Below are 24,638 nucleotides of genomic sequence, written 5' to 3'. Positions count from 1 at the left end.
AACAAATTAAAAATGAGAATAAAGAAAAAAAACTTGTTTTAATGATTTCTAAAATTTTTATACAATTTTGAGAATGTTTATAAATAAGGAGAAACAAAAAACAAAATTAATTATAAATTCTTAGATTTCTTTAGAAAATTAGAAACGAAGAATAAGAAACAATAACGTTGCTAAAGAAGGGAAGTTACAGAATGGGGCTGTGAAGGCTCGCGAAGTAGATAGCAAACAACAACTTTTCAGCTACCTAACCTTGTATATGTATATTATTCTAGCGCTGGCCTAGTGCGCCTCTTTCTCTAATAAGAAGGTCAGCTTTGAAGCTGGCAGCTCTACTATACTATACTAGTTGTAAGACAGCAACGAGAGTTTTAATAATTGAATATCAAGTAAAGGAACTCTATCACGAGCCCTAAATTGACCATAAATGTAAGTGACCAGTTGGTTTGATTGGAACTCAAATACTTCTGCCTTGGTTCCCATGTTTACAATTCCAAGAAATCTTGAAAAAAAAGTTTTATGCTAATTCCTATTCATCTTTGATTGATTGTCTATCTTTTTAGTTAAAAAAAAGGAAAAGACTTGAACAAATAGTTTCATTGATAAGACTGAAGATATTTTGAGAAAAGCAAAGATTGAAGATATTTTCCTCCAGTGGTGGACGGTTTGAACTTTGCTTCGAGAAATTTCCTTCCTTGCATCTCGATTCTTCGCTGATTTATCGATCAATTTCAGTTTCCCATTACTGCGATGCCTTCTTCAACCCTCAGCTGGTCCAACATTCCTCACACGCCCAATTACCAAAATCCCAGACCTAGAACCCGACCTCCCTTCTCCTCCTACCCTCTGATCAAGAACCAATCATCCTCCGACTCTGCGACCGGCCGGAAAGCCAAGGGCAGCGCCCAATTGAATCGCTGGTCCAGGGCTCGCGCTTTGCGATCGGGCCACAAATTGGAGCGGCACAGTAATCGGGCTGCCCAGGTTGTTATGGAGCCGCAATCTCCCAATACGCCCACAGACAGGGCCTCGCCGGAGCCTGTCCTCAAGGGAAGGGGCGGCGATGACGATGTGGAGACGGAGAGGACAACTGGGAAGTCCATTTACATGGTGTCTGATGGCACTGGATGGACGGTGGAGCACTCCGTTAACGCCGCCTTGGGCCAGTTCACTCACTGTCTGGTCGACCGTGTTTGTCCTGTTAACACCCATTTGTTTTCTGGGGTAAATTTTTTGTTTCTATACAACAATTTCGTTGTTTATCTTTCTATACTATTGATATTTTAACTCTTCGAACAACTTTGAATGGGAATTCATTATTTTTTGGAGAATTACTGTTTGCTCCACAGTGTACAACTTAACTTCTCCCAATTCATATATATTTAGGATTTTGTATGAAGCTGATAAGGTATGAGGTGAAACCTTCTGAATTTGTACTGATCTTTTGCTGTTACAAACAAAACGTACATGTGGCAGATTGATGATGCAGAGCGATTACTAGAGATAGTAAAACAAGCAGCAAAAGAGGGTGCTATGCTAGTTTATACTTTGGCCGATCCATTCATGGCTGAATCTGCCAAGCAAGCTTGCAGGTTATGGGGCATTCAGTCCAATGACATTTTGGGGCCACTTACAGAAGCTGTTGCTTCTCATCTAGGTGTTTCACCGTCTGGTCTTCCTCGTGGGGCTTTTGGCAGTAATCTCCCGCTTTCTGAGGAGTACTTTCGTCGGATAGAAGCAATTGAGTTCACGATCAAACAAGACGATGGTGCATTGCCCCAAAACTTGAAAAAAGCTGACATTGTTCTTGCTGGTGTATCTCGAACGGGGAAGACACCGTTGTCCATTTATCTTGCACAAAAGGGTTATAAAGTGGCTAACGTGCCGATCGTAATGGGGATAGGACTGCCAAAGACCCTGTTCGAGGCAGACCCGGAAAAGGTGTTTGGTCTGACTATAAATCCAATTGTGTTGCAAACAATTAGAAGAGCAAGAGCCAAGAGTTTGGGATTTAGTGACGAAATGAGAAGTACCTATTCAGACATGGATTATGTTAGAGAGGAGCTGGAGTTTGCTGGAAAGATTTTTGCTCAAAACCCTACATGGCCTGTAATAGGTATTCAACTTATCAAAAAGACAGAATGTTCTGATATTTATTTTTACTGCATATTGGACTGTATATCTTATCTATTTGTCTTGCAGAGGTGACAGGGAAGGCCATTGAAGAATCTGCTGCTGTCATATTGAGGCTTTACCACGATAGAAAACACAAGTGTTCGATGCCGAGAATATCAAAGCGCTACTAGAGACATAAAAGCTAAGCATGAAGGCATGATACCAGTATCAATGTGGAACAAGATGTCGCTCAATCTTTGTTAGCTGTGACATAGACCACGGCAGTACACAGGTGACTTCTCATTGATGGAATTTTGCCTGAAATTTGTTCATACTATAGTGTAGCTGATGATCATTATCCTGTGTAAATAAGGGCAAAACCTACACCCAATTACTACTTGGGCCCAACAATGTCAAGTAAAAGTTCTTATATCCATTCTGTGTCCGCTGGATTAGACAAGTTCTTTAATTATAGACCTAAGTCAGTTACTTGATAAAGAGCATGCGAGAAAGTTACATATTTGGATGCTATCATTATCTATTTTACCTTTAAAGTTCCTATAAGAAGCCTCAGCACAGAGAATTTGCCTTTCTTGTTGATTTCTTTTGCTTTCATGACTATAGAACTTCTAATACCTAAATTTGTTTCCTTATTGTCCCAAACATGGTCTGCAATCACTTTCCATTTTCATAGTTCATCCAACGTGATTTACTTGAAACAGTCGATTAAATGGCAGTGCTATAATATATACCCTTCTCTACTACCCCCCCTTTTGCCTTCAACCATCCTGAAAAAGGAAAGTTAATATATACATTCAGAGTTTGGCACAATAAAAAGTTAAAAACCACTGTCAGAAAATCTTCAAGTGCGCATGCATAGAGTACATTCAAACACTTTCTGTTTGTGGCAGTGCGTGGCCTGCTCTTGCTCACATGGAAGCCACAGAATACAAAGCAAATTTGGTCGAACTTGGAGCAGCCAAAAAAGGGTTGCAGACTTGTATAAACAAGGAATATTTGGAGGAAAAAGGAGGTTGTAAAAGTGTTGAAGAGTGATCTCATCACCTTCCACTTCAACTAATCTATGCAGATGGAGAAATCCCTAACACAGATTGGAATCAAAAGCGCACCACGTTTCTGATCCGATCTCTTTCATCTGTCAATTTTAGAAACAAAAGAAAACAAAAAGAAAAAGGGAAGATTCCATTTCTTTGTCGCATTGCTGCAGTGTCACTTTCTTCCATTCCTAGGCTTAATGAAAATGTGGCGCATCCGATTGCTAGAATTAGAGGCCATGGAAGCCTGCCGTGCCCTCTTGCTTTTGCTGCCCTTTTGTCTCTCTTCATTCTATCTCTTTGTACAAACATCTCTCACATCATCTTCCCATCTGTGTTGTTTTGTTATTGTGGTCCTTGCGTTCGTTATTCTGCCTTCCGTTAATCAAACCCGCGTTCCTCCGCGTTGGGTTTTCCAATGGCCAGTGTGAAGTATATGAGCACCATACTTCCTATACATGACCTGCAACGACGAGAACGACATCGTTTAGTTCCTGATCAAAATAAGAAGGAAAGATGCATTTTTTGATGTATGGAGGCAGTGGGAGTGAGCTTACACAGTGGCAAAGAGGAGAAGAACTTTCTTGGGGTCCAAAAACCAAGAAGAGGGAGCCCTCCTGAAACTGTTTCTTCTAAGAATGGATCGTTCAACCGGCGCCGCCGTGTTGCCGGCGGTGGTTATAGTGATCTGATGATGAACTTGGGGAAGCCCCAAATGGTCTTGCTGCGACACCACCACCGCCGCCCCTGCTTTTTCCGCCATGGTAGCTCCAACTGCAACTGAAAATGCCACAATTTTTTTGAATCAAGATCAATTCACAGCCATGTGACACTAACAGGGGACCGGACCCACTATTTACTGAATTCAAACCTTCCTTTTTTTCCTTTTTCTTTTCCTAATTGAACCATTCAAACCAGTGGGAAATAATCCGAGTTTATAACAGAAAATTATAATCCAGGGTCAGAAATCTGTAACTGACATTCAACCAAAATCCCAGAAAATTTCAGAAAATTTCCCGGGAATCTCAACAATCTGAGAAAAATTAGCCACACCAACCAACAGGAAATCCCCACCAATCGTGTACGTTAAATGCAAATATATAAACAAAAACATTAATGAAATATAATTCAGTTCAGTAGGATGAATCGGAATCGTTCATCTCATAATCATACAGGTTGGCCAGAACCCACCACTGGCGCACATCAGGGTGTGGCCTGTTTGTTCTTTTAATATTAATAACAATAATAATTTTTTCCAATGTTTGGTGCTGCCATTCAATTTAATATATGGTATTATTGCTAATAAATTATTCGAATAAGACTGACAAAAACATAAGACCAAAAAGGAAAACGAAAGAAAATTAGTTAAATTTTTTTTAAATTGTACTTTTAATTTCATTAAAGATGATGATGGTACCCGGTGGAGATGATGAATCTCTATCCGTAGGAGCGGAATTGCTGGTAATCATCCTGTCGCCGCCACGCTGAAACCCTTTTCGGGATAAATTTTTCTGCAACTTTATTTATTTATTTTTTGAGTAAATAAAGAATTAACAAAAGGGAGACCAAAATTTCTCCGGAATTTGAATTTGTTAATGAAAATTGGAAAGAAAAACGTACTGTAATTCTGGGATTTGGGGAGGTTTCTTTGGTTCCTCCGCCATTGGAGAAGCCGTTCATGTCGATGACGAAGCTATCTGAGTTTGTTGCGTAATGCACACCGTTTGGCTGACTGCAAACTGAAATTTTCTGGGAATTCTTCGTTTCTTCCAATTGATTAACTTCCCGTAAAGAAGCCGAATTCTAACACAAAATCAAAAGATAGAGAACAAGAAATGAGAGGGAAATCAACGAAAGAAGAAGTAGATCAAAGCCAACCCAGAAGAAAGCACTCACCAATTTGGGAATTTCCATCACTTTCTCGGGAAAGAGGGAGAGAGATGAACAAGAAAACAAAAATGAAGAAGAAGGAAGCAGGTTGTGTTCTTCGTCAACAATTCCGCACCGAATTGGGCAATTGGGTATGGCTACAAAGAAAAGAAGCGTATTTCAAATAAGTCAAAAAACTGTAATTATTTATTTATAAATGAATATTAGTTTCTGGGTAGTAACAGACTAACAAATCCCGTGATATACAAGAAACAAAGCAAGAAAGCCAGAAAAAAAGACCAATAATTGGTTGCGTAAAGAATATATATTTTAAAAAATTTTCACAGACAACCACGAGAGAAGGCAGAGAGCAACATTTAATTAAATTTTTATTCTTAAAAAAAAAAAAAAAACTTTCTTTCTTAATCCTGAAAAAAGTAGACCGCCATCTTCTTCAACAAAGCTCGAGCACAGAACAGAGCAAAAACAGAAATTTAATATCTGACCTGAAACAGAAACAGAAACAGAAACAGCGAACTGTTTGTTCTGAAAATTGTGATAGAGTTGAAGCAAAAATGGCGAAAGGGAAAGTAGGAATCTGATGATGTGTGGGTGTGCCGTTGAAGAAAGAAACTGCCGAATTTGGGATTTGGAACGCTCTTTCGTTTCATATATTTATAGACACACACGCACATGCATTAATGCCATCCAGATTAAACTTTAAACTGGCTGCTTATAATTATTTAAATTCAATTCGTAGAAGTTTATTGTTTAATTTTATATTTAAAGAAAAGTATGCACGTAATTAATTTAATTATTAAAATAGAGATTGGTGATACGAAATTGTTGCGTGTTTAAACTAAGTTTTGTTGTGGGATAGTGGCCCGAAAATGTGATGCATCCAATTGGCAATGGCAGCCATTAATCACGACCAACCACGTATTGCAAAACTTGCGTTATTTAAATCTACTCTCTAATTCAAAGAGAGAATAAATTGCATGAGTCGAATTATATTCATTTTGTTTCATATTTTATAAAAATAGACTTCTTTTTGTATTTTTTATTTTTAAAAATATTGTGCTTCTCTACTCCTAATTTCAATTTATTTTTTAGCTTTTTAAATTTTTATACCAACGTTTAGTTTAGTTTATTTTTTTTTAAAAATTTAAGATAGCTATTTAAAGTTTTTGTTTCTATTTACATTAATATTAACCTTAAAAATTTATTTTAATCTTTTAGTTAGAAACTTGTTCATAAACTCGACAGGTTGTTTCAACATCTTTTAAATGGTCTTTTCAAAATTCTTGAAATGATAATTTTAAAAATATAGATACCAAAATTAAGAAAACTAAAAAATTGAAAATACATGAACTTAAACAAATTATTTTTTTTTAAAGTAGAAGGATATAACCAAAGTCAAAAGTAGACAAAATAGTATTTAAACGTATTTTAACTGGACTTTGTCAAAAAAACATTTTTTCTTGTTACAAATTTAATATTTTATTAAATATGATTCAATAATCAATAAATAATTTATTACGTGTGGTTCGATAATGGATAGTAATTGAATGCCACACATACAAATAATTTAAAAGATGATATGTATGTAATTATGGCAATAAATTATGTTATTTCTCATAATATTTGTTAATTATAAGGTCAATCCTCCCTCGATGTCCAATTAATAGCTAGTTTGACTTTTATTCGATAAGCTTCCCCACAGAGAGATTACTTTGCTTGCAATTGAAATACCTAATTGGCAATTCGTTTGACTTTGAGTAATTATCTTAAACTGCCCCAATACCAAAAATATAAGAGAAAAATATCAGTTTGTTTTTTTTTAATGGGAAAAAATATCAGTTAATTACACACAAGTTTAAGATCGTTATTTTAATTTGGGACCCTTCGTTTATACATGATGAGTCTAATTATAAAAATTGGTCACCCATGAGAAAGTTAAGGGGCGTTTGGCTCACAGGTTTGATATCAGTATTTTGAGTTTGTTAAGCTGGAGTTGATGTTGAGATGTTGTGTAGCCTGAATTTGAGTAGTAGCTTGTGTTTGGGGTGTAGTCTGGATTTGAGTGATTTGATTTTTTTAATTGGTTTTTTTCTTCGTTATTTAACAAAATGTTCAACCATTTATTTAATATAATTAAATTTATAGACAATTTTAAACGATGCAATTAATTCATTCATATTAAATTTTGTATTTTATTTATATATTTTCTAACCATAATTTTTTTTTATTCATAGATCCCGACACAAATTAAATTTTAAACAACAATAAAAAATAATTACAGAGTTCCTTCGAAGAGAGGGAAAATTGAGTCGAAGCAGAGAAATTTTTTGTTATCTATTTATGATTAAAATTATATGCATATCTTTCATCGTAATAATCTCGACTTCTTTTTTAAAGTAGTTTTCATTTCGTGTGAATATATATATTAAGAATTTCTTTTCCTCGGCTTAGATGTGAGCTTTGTTGTTGTATTTTTGTTGACCATTTTGTAACTACGCAATGATAAGGACAATTCTAAAACTTATGCAAAACAGTCAAACCAGCTCAAGAGACGAATATTAAAAGAGAATTATATGTGCTCAAGAAATAATACTGAAAAAAAATAATAAAAAAACGCCAAAGTCAAATAATATTTATAGGATTACAGAGAATTCCCATATAATTTGAAAGCTGTGTAACAATAAATAATAAAGAAGAAGAATTTTTGGCATGCAACAAATATTAAAACCCTCGAGAGGCCACATGATGATGATAATGATGATGAGAAAGTAAGAAATCAAGCCGCATGTCATGGAGATTCATTGCCCTTCTCTCTTCCATTTGGGTCTTAACGACGTCGTACTTTACTAATTTCATTTCCTTTACTTGATTGGCCCTTCTCTATATTATTAATATACTTAATATTATCATCATTAAGTGATTTGGACACCCCTAATTAAGTTAGAGTTTATAACTTTAATCATTGTTTTGGATTTGACTTTAAGAATCATTGGGATAATGTGGATTCACTTCTTGATTTTAGAATGAGATAGCAAGAAAGAAATGATAGTACGAGGATTTGAAGCAATATTTTTATTAATATAACATTGGGATTGAATATAGACTTGAATTTGAAAAGCGTATATGATAAAAAAAAATAAAGTTGATCTTTTAGGATATATTTTGAAAATTTTATTTATCTAAGAAAGTCCATTTTTAAAATAAACTCTAGGTAAAATCAACAAACAATTGACTTCACTCCCAAAAAATAGTCGTTGATTATTAAAAGAAAACTTTTCCAAGTTCAATAATCTAATTTCTCTAATTATTGGTAGACCTTTCTTTATTATTAAATATAGAAAATATTTGAATCTATATATATATATTCGAATTCTATTTTAGTTCCTAAAATTAAAAAAAAAAAATTTTAATCACTTGATAAAATTTTGAAATGTTTGTTTTGTCCCTAAAATCTCTACAAGTTAGGGACAAAACAAACATTTAGGTTTTGGGACAAAACAAACCTTTGGAATTCTATTTTGGTTTCTAAAATGTCTTTTTTTTTCCTCTAATTTTTGTCATGTATACTAATTTAGGTTTTGTCATAGAAAAATGTCATTGTCGTGAATATGTATACATGTCAGTGAGCATGTATATGAGAGTCAAGTAGGTTAATTCCAAGATGAGCGTATTAAGCAGACACAAAGATATATTAGAAGATATAATAATATTAAGAAGAACCTAAAATGATTATTTTTAAAAAATTAATTTTAAAATAGATATTTTGAATATTCGAGAACCAAAATAATAAAAAATTTAACAACAAATATAAACATTTTGAGAGGCGATACTAAAATAGAATAAAATCTTGAAAAATTAAAACAAGATTAGAATCCAAGTACTTTTTTGCTAGTCTCAACTAAAGCCTTTGTTTGACTTAGGATTTGGAATGCAGTGGACTTGAACAAAAATTGTGTGGTGTGTTAGACTTTGACACAAATTAAAATATGATCTATTGTATGTCCAGACGTTCGTGGAGCATTTGATGTGAGAATCTAGATTCAAATTCTGCATCAACAATATCTTCCTCTCGAGAACTCATCCTTTTAAATTCTCCAAAATGAATGTTGTCAACCCAACCCAACCCAACCTCGAAATTTTAGTCTGGTGCAAAATGCAAATGGCACACCTTTGATATGTTGTTTTGTGGTGTGATACGTGATATTCAAGCCAAGACAAAATACCTTTGAGTGAAAGTGAATGCGAGGCCAGAGAAAATCCATCATTCCCCTTTTCCGCCCCACTTGAAACCGCAGCCTTAGATTTGATGGTGCCATCCAAATGACACCATGGTTTGGCTTCCAAATATACTTGCACCAACTTACAACATATATAATATATAATGTCATACATATATTTAACCAATATTGCAGATTTTAGGTTAAAGTGGATAACACCTCATATGATATGAACATAAAGATATATGTATGGTGATGAGAGGTGTAAATATCAATTGATAAATTTATGTATGTGTAATAGTGGGGCAAAATATGAACAAAATGCCCAATTTTCACAAAAGAAAAAAAAAAAAAAACCCATATTCTTGTATTATTATTCTTTTCTTTATGCTTTTTTGCTTTTTTAGTTTTGGAGTCAACTTTGCTAATCATAGACTGAGGGTAGAGCCAGAGGTAACTTTATACATTCTTCTAATATGGTATTATTCTTTTTTAGGGCTATAAAACTTTAAAGTTAGGTTTTTCAACTTGTAACCAAGCTTATTCATATATATATATATGACTTCCATAATTTTGAAAAATATGAGTTCCCGAGTCTTGAAATTTAGATTTATGACGAGGTTCTAAATGGTCCATTATAAACTTTCATTGTGACTTTTTTGACTCATTTAATTTTATGTGGGATCTTTAATATGAGCTACAAAAATTTTATTTTATGTAACATTTTTTTAGAAAAACAAGTAGGGTGAAGGATCGAACTCACAACCTCTTGGTTGTATCAAATTACTGTTGAACCATGTTCGCTTTGGTGGTTTTATGTAGACTATGTTTGAATTTTGGTCCACAGGTTCATAATTTGTAAAAGTTCATAACATGAGAAGTAAATTTCAAAACCTTTACTTACATAGTAGTTAAGAGTTTGACAAAACTATAATTTACAGCAAACAAAGCAACGAGAAAATTTAGTTGGGCCATATACAGCCCATATTGGCGGTACAAGGAGAATTGGACCCAATGGGCCAAGCCACCAAACAAGAACCCATCCTTTATGCTGACCCAAACCATGAAATATTGGCATGCATGTTCGGAAAACAAAAACGTGAATCTGAGCACCATTTTCCACTCTTTTGAATTTTAACTTAATAAGTAGTGTATTGAATCATTGAGTTTAACCAAAATAAAAAAAAAATCAAAATTTTAGAGATTATAATTATCTTAAAAGTGAGGGTTTTTTTTTTTTTTCCCGAGTATAACATATTGGGGAGGGAATTTGAACTCGCAACTTCATGGTTGGAGGTATATGTCAATTACCGCTAAGCTCGCTTTAGTCTTAAAGTGAGGGTTTTATCTGCTTCAAATTGAGCCTAACTCAATTACAATCAATTTCCTTGCTACTCAAAAGCGAGCACGAAATCAATTTTGTTATTGAAAGAGGAGGAAGACAAGTGGGAATGAGTAATTAAACACTCAATTAATATTTTTTTCTTATTCTTTTTTTTGGTATAAGAAAGAAGTGAAGGAAAGATAACATATAACAAGGAGATCACATTAAAACTTTTAATTTTTTAGGCATAGATGAATCAAAAATTAATCTCGAGATCCCATCGAAAGAATATACAACAATAACTAGATTACTAACAGCATGCACATGATTAAAAAAAATACAAGAACTCACAAGGAAGAAAAGAATATAACGAAAGATCAAACTATTTCCAAATCCAAATCCCTCCAAAACTAAGTCTTGAAACACGAACATTTTGTTATTAATAGATGAGAATAAACGGATTGCTTAGCTTCATCGTCCCATTGAATGAAACAAACGGTCCACCACTCTTCTATATTCTTTTCTTTCCTCTCCCAAAATCAAAATCCCCCACCCAAGATATTCCCTTTCTTTCTCCTAGTCCTCCCCCATTCTTTATTTTTTTTATATATATTTACAACTTCAGCACCCCCGCAAATGGTTCTGTTCATCACCACCCACAATTTTCAAAATAATTTTGTCCTTCTCAGTTCTCCGCCGGCAAAAGATGCAGAGTCCCAGTCACTTGCCCGTGCAGCATACGAACACGCCAGAACAACGGCCCGTCATCAAGCGCCACCACACGGCGCGTTACTACGCCCACCGCGTCAAGGAGAGCCTCACCACGCGCCTCTCCAAGCTCATATGCGCCATTTTCTTGAGCCTACTCTTGATCGTGGGCATCATCACCTTCATTCTGTGGCTCAGTTTACGGCCCCACCGGCCCAGATTCTTCATCCACGAGTTTTCGGTTCCGGGCTTGGGCCTCGACAACGGCTTCGAGAATGCCCAGATCGTGTTCAACGTCACGGCCCGGAACTCCAACCAAAACATCGGGATCTACTACGAGTCGATGTCCGGTTCGGTCTACTACAAGGACCAGAAAATCGGGTCGGCGCAGCTGCTGGATTCCTATTACGAGGGGCCGAAGACCACGAGGGTGCTGGCGGCGGTGCTGACCGGAGCGACGCTGAACGTGAACAGCCAGCGGTGGATGGAATTCAGCAACGATCGGGCGAAGGGGACGGTGGGTTTCCGGCTGGAGATATCGTCCACTATCCGGTTCAAGATATCCACGTGGGATAGTAAGCGCCACGGCATGCACGCCAATTGTGACGTGGCGGTGGGCCCCGATGGAACCATTTTGCCTTCCTCGAAGGACGTCAGATGTCCAGTCTACTTCACCAGCTGATTAATACTTTTCTTTCTAATGTTTTGGTTAGATTTGAGTTTGGTTTGTAAATTAGTTTGGATTAATTGTTCCTGTGATTTCTTATGTATTTAGAGTTTAAAAACTGGTTTTAATTTTTTAATTTTTTCATCATCTGTAAATTCATCTCAATTTGATTGAGGGGTGGTCTGTCTTGGTGTGTTTTTAGTAATCATGGAATAGAATAATAAAGTTGAAGGAAAATTGCGAAAATTACCTACCAACTAAGGAGAAATCAAAGATTGCTACAGTTATACTTTCGAATGTTCAATTGGAGTACTAATCACGCCCTAGAGTGAAGCTTGCTACAGTTTCGTTCTTCTTGGATGAGTCTAGAATAGTGGACAGTTTTTTTTTTTTTTAAACCTTCCAATTAATGAATGACGTTAGAGAGGAACCAGTGTTGGGGTTGTTAGGGAAATACAAACAAAGTCTCACATTGACTAAGGAAGAAGAGGGATATGAGACTTTATGGGTGGAACAAAAAACAAAGTCAGGAGAACGATGTCCAAAACGGACAATATCATAAATAAGGGTACTCGGGACCTTGTCTTAACAACCAAACCCCTAAAATTAGCTAGATTAAATGAGATCTAGAGCGTCTTGGACAACAAATAGGCAGAACTCGTTACAAAGAAAACTACAAATATTTCATAACCTTGACAATATATTTGCCTCGGGGCAATTTAGAGTTTGTAGTTGAGAGTTTAATTATAATAATCCTTGTAATTTATGAGTGATTTTATTTATTTATTTATGGATTCAATGCCGTGTGACTTTTAGTTTGCATCTTTATATAATTGGAGTTTATTGTCTGAACAACTACACGACCACACATAAAAATGATATTGCCATAACTAAATTGACAAAGATAATCATTACGACCACACATAAAAATGATATTGCCATAACTAAATTGACAAAGGTAATCATTCACTCGGAATTGATCCGCTTCCATTTTGACTGTTAGTAAGTGAGACCGAATTTTTTCCCAACTGTACAATTGTCTTCTCGCAGAATTCTTCTCAATTTTGAATTGGTTTATAGATCTTTCTGTTTTTTATTATCTAATAAACCACTTAATAATGAAAGTAGATTATTTTTTATTATCTAATAAATCATTTCTTCCCAAACCAAACATGAAGGGATGAAAGTGCAATAAGAATAAATAGTATATTAAAGGATCGTTTTTATACTTTCCTCTAAAGTGAATTTGTCTTTTTACCCTTCCCAAAAAGAAATGGTATTAGACAATTTCATTCACCAAAAAATAGAAAATAATTGAACGGACAGACTAAATAATACCAAAGAAAACCAGGAAACTGGATTCGTAAAAAATCCGAATTAATGTGAACAATTTCTTGGAGAGTTGGAAGTAAGGAATCCCATCCCAACTCGAAGTTGTTGTTCTTTTTTTTTCCAGATGATCAATGACGCAAAAGTAGAAACTTTACACCAAATAAATCCCCTTTAAACGTGGGGAGTGATCGAAGAAATGCATATGATATGCAAAAAAGCACCTTTCTTCCAATCAAACTCAAACAGGACACCAAAATTTCTTAGCCTTTCTTCCTCCAGAAGGAAAAACGCAGCATAATCTATATAATATACCACCCTTCTGTCTCAAAATCTCTCTAAATTAAAATGGGTAGTGCAGCAGCCAAAACCAAAACATTTCCCAAATGCGAGACTTCTGTGTACATATGGTTTCTGCAGGTTGTAACAGTTCTGGGTCTCACCTCTTTAGCCATATGGGCCAGCATAACCCCCAAGACTCCCACTTTCGCCATCTCCAATTTGGATCTCAAGCCGCATCAAAACGACACCGCTTTTGCCAGAAGCAGCTCTGTTGTAGCCTTGAACATGACGGTCTCAAATCCCAACAGAATGGCTGGGATCTTCTTTGACGAGATTAATGTAACCGTGCGTTGCAAAAACGACAGCGTTGGGGCGAAGTCGGTCCCGGGGTTTTATTTGGGCCACGAGAGCAGCGATTGGAAAGAGGTTGAGATGAGTGTGAATTGTGGTGCTGCTGATGGGAGAGTGGATCTGAGGGTTGGGTTGGAGACGAGGGTTAGATATAAGATTTTGAGGTTCAAGTCGAGGAATCGTCGGTTGGTTTTTGAGGATTGTGTGGAAAATGGTCGTGATGGGCAAATGGTAGGAACAAGAGACATGAAATTAAGCTAAGTTTTTTTGAAGTTGTAGCTAGAAATCTTGGGATTTGCAGTACTTTCTTTGGGTTTTAGATCCAAATTGATCTTATGTTTTATTGGTGTTCTGTTTTCTCGATCTCACAAGATTTGTATTTATTGTACAATTATAGATGTACGTAAATGGAATTGGAGGCTTTAGTCACTGGCTTTTAGATATTGGAATAGGAGGCTCCATCTTTTTGTTTCGTTTTTTATATATTTTTTTAATGGATAAAAATAATAATGTAATCCATTTATTAATATATAACAAGGGGAAATACTTTTTTAGTTCGTCAGGTTTGAAATAAGGTTTTACTGGTCATTGAAATTTGAAATTTTAAAATGAACTCTCTTGATCTTTAAAATTTGAAATATATATTTAAAGTATCAAAATGAACATTTTTTTATCCTTAAAATTTGACAAATGATTTTAAATAGTCCACAATTTAGTAGATTGATTAAGCTAGTGAAAATTCAAGATTAAAAAAAAAGTACTTTCTCGAAAGATAAATATATATTATCAAATATAATCCACCTTTATTACCTGCCTTTCAATTTTCAATTTTAATTGATTCAATTCACTTTAAGATTATGTCACTGCATTTTAAATATTTAAGAAATATAAAACAACTTGAATATAGTTCAACGGTTTACGACATCTATATCTAATCAAAAGTCTCTGAGTTTGAATTTCACCCCACATGGTGTATTAGAAAGTCCTCACCAATCACGACCTAAGTATTTCGAAAGTAGCTTTCAATAGAGGTTTGGTGTTGGAAATGATCAATAAGATAGGAAATATATTTTTGAGAGATAAAGATGATGGGGAAATTCATCAGGATGGATAGAATTCTGAAAAGCCAAGCATCGTCCCATAATTATTCATGACGAATACTCAAAATTTTGAAAAATTCGTGTTCGGGTGGTTTAAAAGCAACGGATACTGGTGCTTTGATTAGCCAACAAAAAAATAAAGTCTTATTTTTAATAGGAAAACACTTTGGCTCCTTAAAAGTAAAAACAATTTTGTTTTTATCACCATTAAATATTTAACAACTAAAACTCATTAATTCAAAGAGACTAGGATTAATTGAGAAGAAATGAGTTCAAACCCATGATAACCATCTTGCATTAGAAATTACTAATTTCTACGAGATTAGTTAAAGTGGCATTAGTAAATCTTTTTTTTTTCAAAATCAGTACCATCATCCAAACCTGCAGACATGATTCTAATAGTTTATGACCAAAATTTTAAGTAGACATTTATTTTTAAACATGCTTTACACCAACGGTATCACTAAAAACTCTTAACCATTCATTCTTAGTTGTAAACTTCAAATTTTTTTCTTGTCGAGCATAGAACAAGTTAATTAGGCATCTATTAACTTCAAATTCAAAAGTCAATGGTTGGATCGTACCACCAATAAACCCAAAAAAACTTGTCCAGCGGGGTTGATTGACTATTGCTTCGTGTCCGTGGTTTGATTTTTCTTCCAGGAGGGACGAGTTCGTTGACCCATTTCCAAAGAAAAAGAAAGAGAATTTTCCTAATCCGTGGTTTTCCATCGCTTTCCAACTACAACATATAATTAGAGAGCCTGGCCTGGTTTCTAAATCACATTTTGCCCAAACATCACATTGGTATATAGAGTGGGAAATTGAACTAATTCTTGGAAATGCTCAATTTTCCCATTTTCCTCTTCCTCTTCCTCTTCGCCTTCGCCATCCATGGACACGCTCAGACTCTTCACCGCTGCATACCCACAAATTTCACCCAAAACAGCACCTACGAATCCACCCTTAATCTTCTCCTTTCAAATCTCTCCACCAACGCCCCCGGAACAAACGGATTCTTCAATTCTTCCGCCGCCCCAACACCAGACGACACCGTTTACGCCCTGTTTCAGTGTCGTGGAGACACCACCAACACCTCCTGCCGAAACTGCGTAATGGAAGCTACCAGAAACGTAGCCCATCAGTTCTGCCCCTTCAGAAAAGGCGCTGTGGTCTGGTACGACGACTGCCTATTGCGTTACTCCGACCAAATTTTCATTTCCGTGGTGTCCACACAGCCAAGTTACGGCTTGGAAAACCCAGCTGATATTGGCGTCGACACGCCTCGCTTCAACCAATTAGTGATGTCCACGTTGACAGCCGCCGCGGGCAACGCCAGTAGTCGGGTGATGGCCCAAATGTTGGCAACCCAGGAGGCAATTTTCACGCCAAACACAACGCTTTACGCATTGGCTCAGTGCACCGCCGATTTGTCGAATTCCAATTGCGATGAATGCCTAACGCGTGCCATCAGGGGAATTCCGGGTTGTTGCAATAACAAGCGCGGTGGCAGAGTTCTGTTCCCCAGCTGCTACGTTCGTTACGAAATTTACCCCTTTTACAGACTCAAAATGACCAATTTTTCTTTACCGCCCCCACCAACAGTAACTCCCCCTTCCATTTCCACAGCCCCATCAGGTTATCGTCGTGTGGTTTCCCTTACATAACTCCTTTTTTTTTTCTTTAAGCAAATGAGAAATGCTAAAGAGGCCTCAATTTGATGAACAGGGGAAAGCAGATCCTCGACTGTGATAATTGTAGCCATTGTTGCTCCGATTACTGTCTCCATTCTGCTTTTCGTTCTGGGCTGGTGTTTCCTTCGCCGAAGAGGGAAAAAGAAGTACACTGCTGGAAAGGAGGATTGTGGTATGTGTAGTTATGGAATACAATTAGAGTGATTTCTGAAAACGGTAAGCCAAATTTGGATATAATTTGTTGGGGGTTGGTTCAATTTGTGCAGTTTTCAATGAGATCACCACTGACGAATCTTTGCAATTTGATTTCAAAACGATCGATGCTGCTACTAACAAATTCTCAGAGGAAAACAGGTTGGGTGAAGGTGGATTTGGTGCAGTCTACAAGGTACCCAAACAAATAGTTAATCCCTTTTCATTAATGATGAAAAGAAAACAGATGACCAAAGATATTTCCTGGGGATTTTGAATTATGTAATTGGGGTGCTGGTAATTTATGGGTATGTAATTTCAGGGTAGACTTGATAATGGACAAGAGATAGCAGTGAAAAGACTATCAAGAGGATCTATGCAAGGTTCTGAAGAGTTCAGGAATGAGGCCATGTTGGTTGCTAAGCTTCAACACAGAAATCTTGTAAGGTTATTGGGATTTTGCTCTGAGGGTGGAGAAAAGATACTCATCTATGAATACATTCCCAACAAAAGCCTTGACTATTTCCTATTTGGTGTGTTTACTCGTGGTCTCTTTTTGTACTTTTATTCATTTAATTCATACTCCAGTTTGTTTCCTTCCCTTCAATTTAGAACATTATTATTATCTAAAATGTGCAGATACCGAGGGACAGAGAGTGTTAGATTGGTTGGGGCGATATAAGATTATCATCGGGATTGCTCGAGGAATGTTATATCTACATGAAGATTCCCGACTTCGAATCATTCATCGTGATCGAAAAGCTAGTAACATCTTATTAGATGAAGATATGAATCCAAAGATTTCAGATTTTGGAATAGCAAAAATTATCCAAGTTGACCAGACTCAGGGGAAATACAAGTAGAATCGTTGGTACTTAGTAAGTTATATCCTTCAGTTCTAAAGCTTCCTCTTTTAGTACACAAATGCTGCAAGGGAAATGATTAATTGTTGTGTTTTTGTAGTCATTTATGCTCAATTAATTGTTGTTAATAGAGTCATTTGGTTAAATCTCAGCTCTTCTTCCCTAATTCTGCTCATTTTTTAGTTCCTTATATGTATTTGGTTGCTTGTGTTTTAGCGGTTACATGTCTCTGGAATATGCCATGCAAGGAAATTTTTCTATGAAATCTGATGTATATAGCTTTGGAGTATTAGTGTTGGAGATTATAAGCCGCAAGAAAAATAGCACATTTTACGTGTCAGGTCTTGCCGAAGATATCTTGACCTATCTAAGTCAAAGATGAAAATTTTCAGTTTCTGCCGTGATGATATAATTAATTTAGAAAATGATGCATTACAAAATTGAACTCTCAAATCCCAACACTTTTTTGTTCAGGCTTGGAAACTATGGAAGGACGAAACACCCTTAGAACTATTGGACTCAAGTTTGAAAGATAGTTGCTCAAGAAGTAAGGTGCTTAGATGCATCCATGTTGTTTTACTTTGTGTTCAGGAAGATCCTAGTTGCAGACCATCTATTACATCTGTTGTTCTTATGTTTAATAGTTATTCTATTACTTTGCCCTTGCCTAAAGATCCACCGTTCTTTAGGCGCATTAGAGACAATGACATTGTAGTAAATAATGGTAATTCAGGTGCCAAAAGAATGTCTATGACTAAGTTGCACCCACAACGAAGTGTCTTGTTGGTCTCAATATTTTTTTTTAGTAGATTGAATGTGGGTATGGGATTTTGAACTTCGACCTCAAAAGAAGTAGATGTTATTTATTGTCGAGATATGCTTATAATGCATCAATAAATGACTTAGGTTTAATGATGGTAAATAATCATTAGTTGTTTTATAGTTTAAAAATTGTATTGAGATTGCTAGCTAATTAGGTGAGACACTATTTCACCCAACATTAATGAGAAAAGAAAAAAAGAGAGGTATTTAGTTCAATAGATAGATTAGTGAAAGTTGGATATTAAAAACTATAATCTTTTTGGTTTTTCTGTTTTGCATTCTCAATTCTTTAAAGAAAAAAAAAAACCCCACAAATCAACAGGTGGTCTCGTACTTATATTTTAGTTATATATTTTACATTTTTCAATTTTAACAAGAATGAAATGAGATTAAAATATAAAATAGTATGTTTATAAATTTTAAAATATGAAACAGCTAGTGCAACTTGCGGAGGTGGCAAAAACTGCAGTTGTGAGGAGAGAGAGAGATATTGAGGATTTGGTTTGGAAAGTGGTGGAGTCGAAAATGAAAGGTTGGCCCAAATTTAGGATCACCTAAGTCGTATCCATTGCACACTACTTTCTACTTTTTACAACAGGTGACTCCAACTGCACATAGTTGGAGGCTCATAGATAGTGCATAGTTTGAGCCACAACAAATACAACTCGCGTCCATTGCAACGAATTCAGGGTGATTGGACAGGAGTCAGCTACTACCCTATTTTTGTTTTTTATTTTTTAAATTACATTATTAAAAAAAGAAAAAATCCAAGGAATACAGGTTGCTTCTTCAGCTTCTGCGTGACTGATTCGTGGATGGCAATCTGTAGTTCTGGGAAGGACCAATTGTCGTTTGTCTATTTTTCGAAAGAAAATTGTGGTTTGCCCGGCGTTGTCCCGATCTCGATTACTGGCGCTCCCTTTCTTAATCCTCAGTTCATATAATTTCTCGAACAAACCCGACTGCTTGAAGCTTCAATTCAATGGCTGCAACAAAGAGCGTGGTCTTGGGCATACTCAATTTTCTTAGTTTCATCTTCCTCCCTAGTTTCATCACCGCTCAGACTCTATTACAATACCCATATCGCAGTTGCTTACCCGGCAATTTCACCCAGAACAGCGCCTATCAGTCCAGCCTCAATCTTCTGTTTTTAGAATTCAACAACGTCGCCCACCAAAAAACGTTCCACAGTACGTCCGTTGGTCTGACATCAACCGACACCGTTTACGGTCTCTTCCAGTGCTGGGAAGACGTCACCGACAACTGTGGAGCTTGCGTGGCCACAGCCATCAACGACACGGCCAACAACTTCTGCCGCTTCAGGAAAGGCGCTGTGAGTTGGTACGACGGCTGCATATTGCGCTATTCCAACCAATCTATCTTTTCCGACCTCTCCACCGTCCCAAATCTCATGCTACTCAACACCGCAGATATAGACGCCGACAAGCCTCGCTTCAACCAACTGGTCATGTCCACGTTTGGGGGCACCGTGGCCCGGGCGGCTGACGCCTCTTCCGTGGCCGAAATGGTTGCAACTCGAGAGGCAAATTTCACATTTCATACACTTTACACATTGGCACAGTGCACCGGCGATTTATCCATTTCCAATTGCCGAGAATGCTTACGACAGGCCATCGTTGCTGTCCCGAGTTGTTGCGCAAATAAACGAGGCGGCAGAGTTTTGTATCCCAGCTGCTACGTTCGTTACGAAATTTACCCCTTTTACCGACTCACCGCCAACAATCCTCCACCAATTCCCCCGTCCACTCCCAAAACTCCACCACTGCCTCCTCCTCCTCATGCTCCCTCAGGTAATTGATATGACTTAAATTATATTAGTATAATTGTGCTGTGCTATCCAATTTTATTGGGTAATTTGTAAAAACAGGGGAAACCAGATCCTCCACTCTCATAATTCTGGTCACTGTGCTTCCAATTACCGTCTCCATTCTGCTTTTCGTCGGCTGGTGTTTCCTACGCCAGAGAGCAAAGAAGAGATACACTACTGTAAAGGAAGATCACAGTGGTATACGTTATTCTTTCCACACTAGCTCTGAAATTCAAGTTGGTTGATTTCTGAAAAATGAGATGCCAAGTTTGGACATAATTTGTGGGGTATGGCTTAATTTGTGCAGTTGTTAGTGGGATTAGCACTGTGGAGTCTCTGCAATTTGATTTCAATACAATCGATGCCGCTACTAACAAATTCTCAGCAGAGAACAGGATAGGTGAAGGTGGATTTGGTGCAGTCTACAAGGTACCCAAACAAATCCTTCACTTCTAATCTTTGTGTAATTAGCAAATTTCATTTGCTACTGATTTAGAAGCACGTTATTTGTTTCAGGGAAGGCTTGAAAATGGGCAAGAGATAGCAGTGAAAAGACTATCGAGAGGATCTTTGCAAGGCTCTGAAGAGTTCAAGAATGAGGTTATGTTGGTTGCTAAGCTTCAACATAGAAATCTAGTGAGGCTTTTGGGATTCTGCTTGGAGGGTGAAGAAAAGATTCTCATCTATGAATATATTCCCAACAAAAGCCTTGATTACTTCCTATTTGGTTTGTTCATTTCACACATTACCTTTCTTTCTACCTTTATTCATTTACTTTATACTTTAGAGTTTGTTTGATTCTTCTATTTTGAGTGCAGACCCCAAAGAGACAAAAAGAGTTGGATTGGTTGACCCGATATAAGATTATTAATGGGATTGTTCGGGGAATTTTATATCTTCATGAAGATTCCCGACTTCGAATTATCCATCGTGGTCTTAAAGCTAGTAATGTTTTATTGGATGAAAATATGAATCCGAAAGTTTCAGACTTCGGTATGGCACGAATTATTCAAGTGGATCAGAATGAAGCAAATACAAATCGAATTGCCTAGTAAGTTTTCCTTCTATCCCAAAGCTTGTTTGAAATCATTTATGCTCAATGATCGAGTAATTATAATAAATATGGGATAATTTTTACTTTGTAACTTAAAACTTGAATGTTGATTATTAATAATTCTACATTTCAGCGGTTACATGTCTCCTGAATATGCAATGCACGGAAACTTCTTTACAAAATCTGATGTGTATAGCTTTGGAGTCTTAGTGCTGGAGATTATAAGCAGCAAGAAAAACAATACATTTTATCTATCGGGTCTTTCGAAAGACATCTTGACCTATGTAAGTCAATGATGAAACTTTTCAATTCTTTCTCTTAGCAATTAAATTGAACTTAGCAAATGATGTATTACGCTTAACTCTCAAAATTATTATTTTTTTCGTCAGACATGGAAACTATGGAAGGACGAAATACCACTAGAACTATTAGACCCGAGTTTGGGAGACAACTACTTAAGAAATGAGGTACTTAGATGCATTCATATAGCTTTACTATGCGTGCAAGAGGATCCTAGCTGTAGACCTTCCATGGCATCCATTGTTCTTATGTTGAATAGTTATTCGTTTCCTTTACCTCTTCCTAATGAGCCAGCATCCTTCATACGAAATACAGACAATAACAGTAATCAATCTGCAAGTAGGTCAGTCCAATGGTCTGCCAATAAAATATCCATAATTGAGTTGGATCCTGGTTGAAGTAAGTCTGGTAATAGTTTAATATTAATTCTTGGTTGCAAAAGACATAGTGTGGATCTGAAGTACTCTCAAGATTTTATTTGTTTTTAAGTAGTCCAAATGGTTGTTAGATCATGTCATCTTATCTATAGTGTAAGAAATAAACATTCTATCAATTAATTTTAATGATACGTATTTCCATTTGTTAATATATCATCAATTTTTTTATTTATATATTAAATGTTAGAATCTTCACTCTCATGTTATTTTTTTTAATAAAAAATTTGTCGATATTAAAGATATACGTAATTTAAAATATTAAGATTTTAATTGAAACCTTAAGATTAAATTGATAAAAGGTTGAAAATACAATGGGAATTATGTAATTTAACTAAAGATCACTGTTACAAAATTGAGGAGGTTTGAATCGTCTAAAATGAAGGATAGAGGTTAGATATTGGAATTGAATAGCAAAATCCAACATGAAGCTTCTTGTTTTTTTTTTTTATATTTTTATAGTATAATATAACAAATGTAGGGGAGGATTCCAAATTTTGAACTATAAAAATTTAGAAAATCAATCCGGAAGAATAGTCAGAATTTGAATGCGCAAGGATTGACGAGCACGGCTCACGATCGGACACGTGGTTTGGGTTTGAATAGCAAGTAAAAAAATATGGAAAAACAACGATAACAATAAATTTAGATACACATGGAGAGGTGGATGAAAATATCTCTAACAAAAAATAGTCAGAATTTGAATGCGCAAGGATTTACGCATAACTCATCAAAATTTAATAAATAAGTATTTTGTCATTTTAAATGAATTAAAAATTATTTAATATTAATATTATGTTTATATCGATAATATTTTTTTATAATTTATCAATTTTTTTTGTAATATCATGAAAATATCGATTTTATATTGACGAGAAAATCTCGTAGAAAATTTAATACCCTTGAAAGTAATCCAAGCCCCACTTCCGTCTATTTTTAATCCCTTGGTCTTATTTTTAATAATTATTTTAATTTTCATACCTGCCCGATAGTTGACAGTCTGACACTGCCTGTTGCTATGGTTAACTTCTACGGTCCATTGTTTACTGTTTGAGACCTCTTCAGACGACCACACATAAGATGAAGAAAACAAGGGAAATTTTTTAATTTTTTCACATTTGTATTTAGTTGTCCAATTTTATTATAATTTCCATTTATTTGGATTTATTGCTACTTGTACGCGTTTTTTTACCTGATAATATTGTTAAGTAGATACTAATTTTGTTTGTGGTATTAAATATTCGTTGATATGTCAATATTTTTATAGACATTTTCATGTATCCATGAATTCGACATCAATATGAAGAGTAAATCAACATTTCTATAATATTAAAAAATATCAATAAAATATGAAAAATATCAATAATATAGACAAAATATTAATACTGACCATTTTTCTCCGCATTAATATTTCCTTAACTAGATTTGACAACTTTTTTATCCATTTGTTATAACTAATATTCCTTATATAAAATATATCCATTAGTGATATGATATATTTGAGGTCTAATATGAACTATATCAAGTTAAAATTGGTAATTTTCACCGTGATTTCATCATTTTCCGAACTCATGTGTTGAAAATGGTTATACTATCATTTCTTGATTCATGGTGTACTTAAAATATGTGTTCCTAATGTAAGGAATTGTTTCATTTTCTCGATAAATCTCATTGAATTTAGGGTATTCATCACAATTTAGACCAGTGATAAGACAAAATCTTTTTAAGCAAGTCTTACTATATTTCCTTGAATATTAAAGGTTAGTGTATCACTTGAGCTAATATGTGTTACTATAGTTCATTGAATGTTAAAGGTTAGTGTATCACTCAAGTTTATATTAGAAGAAACTCCTAATTAAATATACATCTATCAGCTGAAATGACATTTCTTTATTCAAAAGGATAGAAAATGTCCAAATGATCCTTCTTTGAACAGTTCCATCTGGTTTGGGAAAGAGTTTGTATGACATTATCTAAAATTTTTAATTTTAAGTAAACGACACCTTCAACCTAGAATTCCAAATGAAATTTTCTATTGAAGTTAAAAGTAACGCAACGACATTCAAATATATCATTGATGTTTTAGTATTCATATAAAGTATATCAAAGATATTTCAGCATTCAAATAAGGTAAATGTCAATAATATATAAGATTAAGTTTGTCAACGTTATTATCAGTACATATATATAATTTAAAATGTTATAAATCCTTAAAATATCTGGATTTCTTCCCCACCTTTATGGTTGGAAAATGTACGGTTGAAAGATTGTACAAGATATAAAATTCTTTCTGTTCTCAAAACAAATAAGAAAGCAAATTTGTTTCAATGTACCAATAAAGATACCACAGTAATTATTTATAATATAAACAATAAAAATATATGAAAAAAAAAAGCAATTTTGGCACATGGCCAAA

At 35.3% G+C, this 24,638-nt stretch overlaps 4 protein-coding genes and 2 pseudogenes across 8 annotated transcripts; 5 read left to right on the top strand and 1 right to left on the bottom strand.

Moving 5' to 3' along the window:
* Positions 1 to 489: 489 nt before the first annotated feature.
* On the top strand, positions 490 to 3,397 carry RP1 (PPDK regulatory protein). 2 transcript variants are annotated; one of them, XR_002601388.2, is made up of 4 exons: positions 490 to 1,221; positions 1,474 to 2,113; positions 2,200 to 2,404; positions 3,024 to 3,397. XR_002601388.2 is itself a non-coding variant. In XM_022284345.2 (3 exons), the coding sequence occupies exons 1-3, from the start codon at positions 748 to 750 to the stop codon at positions 2,301 to 2,303; spliced, it is 1,218 nt and encodes a 405-aa protein (XP_022140037.1). In that variant the 5' UTR covers positions 490 to 747; the 3' UTR covers positions 2,304 to 2,706. The 2 variants fall into 2 exon arrangements, 1 of the variants encoding a protein (XP_022140037.1); XM_022284345.2 differs by lacking the exon at positions 3,024 to 3,397 and having other exon boundaries at positions 2,200 to 2,706.
* LOC111010789 (uncharacterized) lies at positions 2,951 to 5,700 on the bottom strand. Of its 2 annotated transcripts, XM_022284346.2 has the most exons (6): positions 5,543 to 5,700; positions 5,064 to 5,194; positions 4,788 to 4,970; positions 4,585 to 4,684; positions 3,725 to 3,947; positions 2,951 to 3,630 (listed from the first exon to the last, which is right to left on the bottom strand). In XM_022284346.2, the coding sequence occupies exons 2-6, from the start codon at positions 5,079 to 5,081 to the stop codon at positions 3,549 to 3,551; spliced, it is 606 nt and encodes a 201-aa protein (XP_022140038.1). In that variant the 5' UTR covers positions 5,082 to 5,194; positions 5,543 to 5,700; the 3' UTR covers positions 2,951 to 3,548. The 2 variants fall into 2 exon arrangements, with proteins under 2 accessions (XP_022140038.1, XP_087977895.1); XM_088121769.1 differs by lacking the exon at positions 5,543 to 5,700 and having other exon boundaries at positions 4,585 to 4,678; positions 5,064 to 5,507.
* Positions 5,701 to 11,082: 5,382 nt separating this feature from the next.
* LOC148212545 (NDR1/HIN1-like protein 26) lies at positions 11,083 to 12,262 on the top strand. The gene has a single exon (XM_088121590.1). It carries the CDS (start codon positions 11,305 to 11,307, stop codon positions 11,986 to 11,988), a length of 684 nt encoding a protein of 227 aa, XP_087977716.1. The 5' UTR covers positions 11,083 to 11,304; the 3' UTR covers positions 11,989 to 12,262.
* Positions 12,263 to 13,234: 972 nt separating this feature from the next.
* Positions 13,235 to 14,376, top strand: LOC111010883 (protein NDR1). Its single transcript, XM_088121591.1, has one exon. It carries the CDS (start codon positions 13,651 to 13,653, stop codon positions 14,194 to 14,196), a length of 546 nt encoding a protein of 181 aa, XP_087977717.1. The 5' UTR covers positions 13,235 to 13,650; the 3' UTR covers positions 14,197 to 14,376.
* A 1,238-nt stretch (positions 14,377 to 15,614) lies between these two features.
* On the top strand, positions 15,615 to 17,935 carry LOC148212544 (cysteine-rich receptor-like protein kinase 25; annotated as a pseudogene). The gene is made up of 5 exons (XR_015789702.1): positions 15,615 to 16,673; positions 16,764 to 16,901; positions 16,996 to 17,117; positions 17,244 to 17,454; positions 17,561 to 17,935. The product of XR_015789702.1 is annotated as a cysteine-rich receptor-like protein kinase 25 (transcript).
* A 1,293-nt stretch (positions 17,936 to 19,228) lies between these two features.
* LOC111010729 (cysteine-rich receptor-like protein kinase 25) lies at positions 19,229 to 22,385 on the top strand (annotated as a pseudogene). The gene is made up of 6 exons (XR_015789701.1): positions 19,229 to 20,417; positions 20,495 to 20,632; positions 20,742 to 20,863; positions 20,951 to 21,485; positions 21,622 to 21,772; positions 21,878 to 22,385. The product of XR_015789701.1 is annotated as a cysteine-rich receptor-like protein kinase 25 (transcript).
* Positions 22,386 to 24,638: the final 2,253 nt, after the last annotated feature.

Source organism: Momordica charantia (genome assembly GCF_013281855.1).
Source record: "Momordica charantia cultivar OHB3-1 chromosome 3 unlocalized genomic scaffold, Mcharantia_2.0 BLBB01000003.1, whole genome shotgun sequence".
NCBI classification, from domain to species: domain Eukaryota; kingdom Viridiplantae; phylum Streptophyta; class Magnoliopsida; order Cucurbitales; family Cucurbitaceae; genus Momordica; species Momordica charantia.
The sequence above is the reverse complement of the archived record's forward strand: the minus strand, read 5'-3'. Positions and strand labels throughout refer to the sequence as shown.

What these genes read in the sequence shown, in the direction of transcription:
- LOC111010789 (XM_022284346.2), bottom strand. An exon ending in CCCCAAATCCCAGAATTACA is followed by an intron (nt 4,685 to 4,787) that starts GTACGTTTTTCT and finishes AAATAAATAAAG; the next exon opens with TTGCAGAAAAATTTATCCCG. An exon ending in CTTCTCCTCTTTGCCACTGT is followed by an intron (nt 3,631 to 3,724) that starts GTAAGCTCACTC and finishes TCGTCGTTGCAG; the next exon opens with GTCATGTATAGGAAGTATGG.
- LOC111010883 (XM_088121591.1), top strand. Translation starts at nt 13,651, where the DNA reads ATGGGTAGTGCAGCAGCCAAAACCAAAACATTTCCCAAATGCGAGACT.
- RP1 (XM_022284345.2), top strand. Translation starts at nt 748, where the DNA reads ATGCCTTCTTCAACCCTCAGCTGGTCCAACATTCCTCACACGCCCAAT. An exon ending in ACACCCATTTGTTTTCTGGG is followed by an intron (nt 1,222 to 1,473) that starts GTAAATTTTTTG and finishes TACATGTGGCAG; the next exon opens with ATTGATGATGCAGAGCGATT. An exon ending in CCCTACATGGCCTGTAATAG is followed by an intron (nt 2,114 to 2,199) that starts GTATTCAACTTA and finishes TTTGTCTTGCAG; the next exon opens with AGGTGACAGGGAAGGCCATT.
- LOC148212545 (XM_088121590.1), top strand. Translation starts at nt 11,305, where the DNA reads ATGCAGAGTCCCAGTCACTTGCCCGTGCAGCATACGAACACGCCAGAA.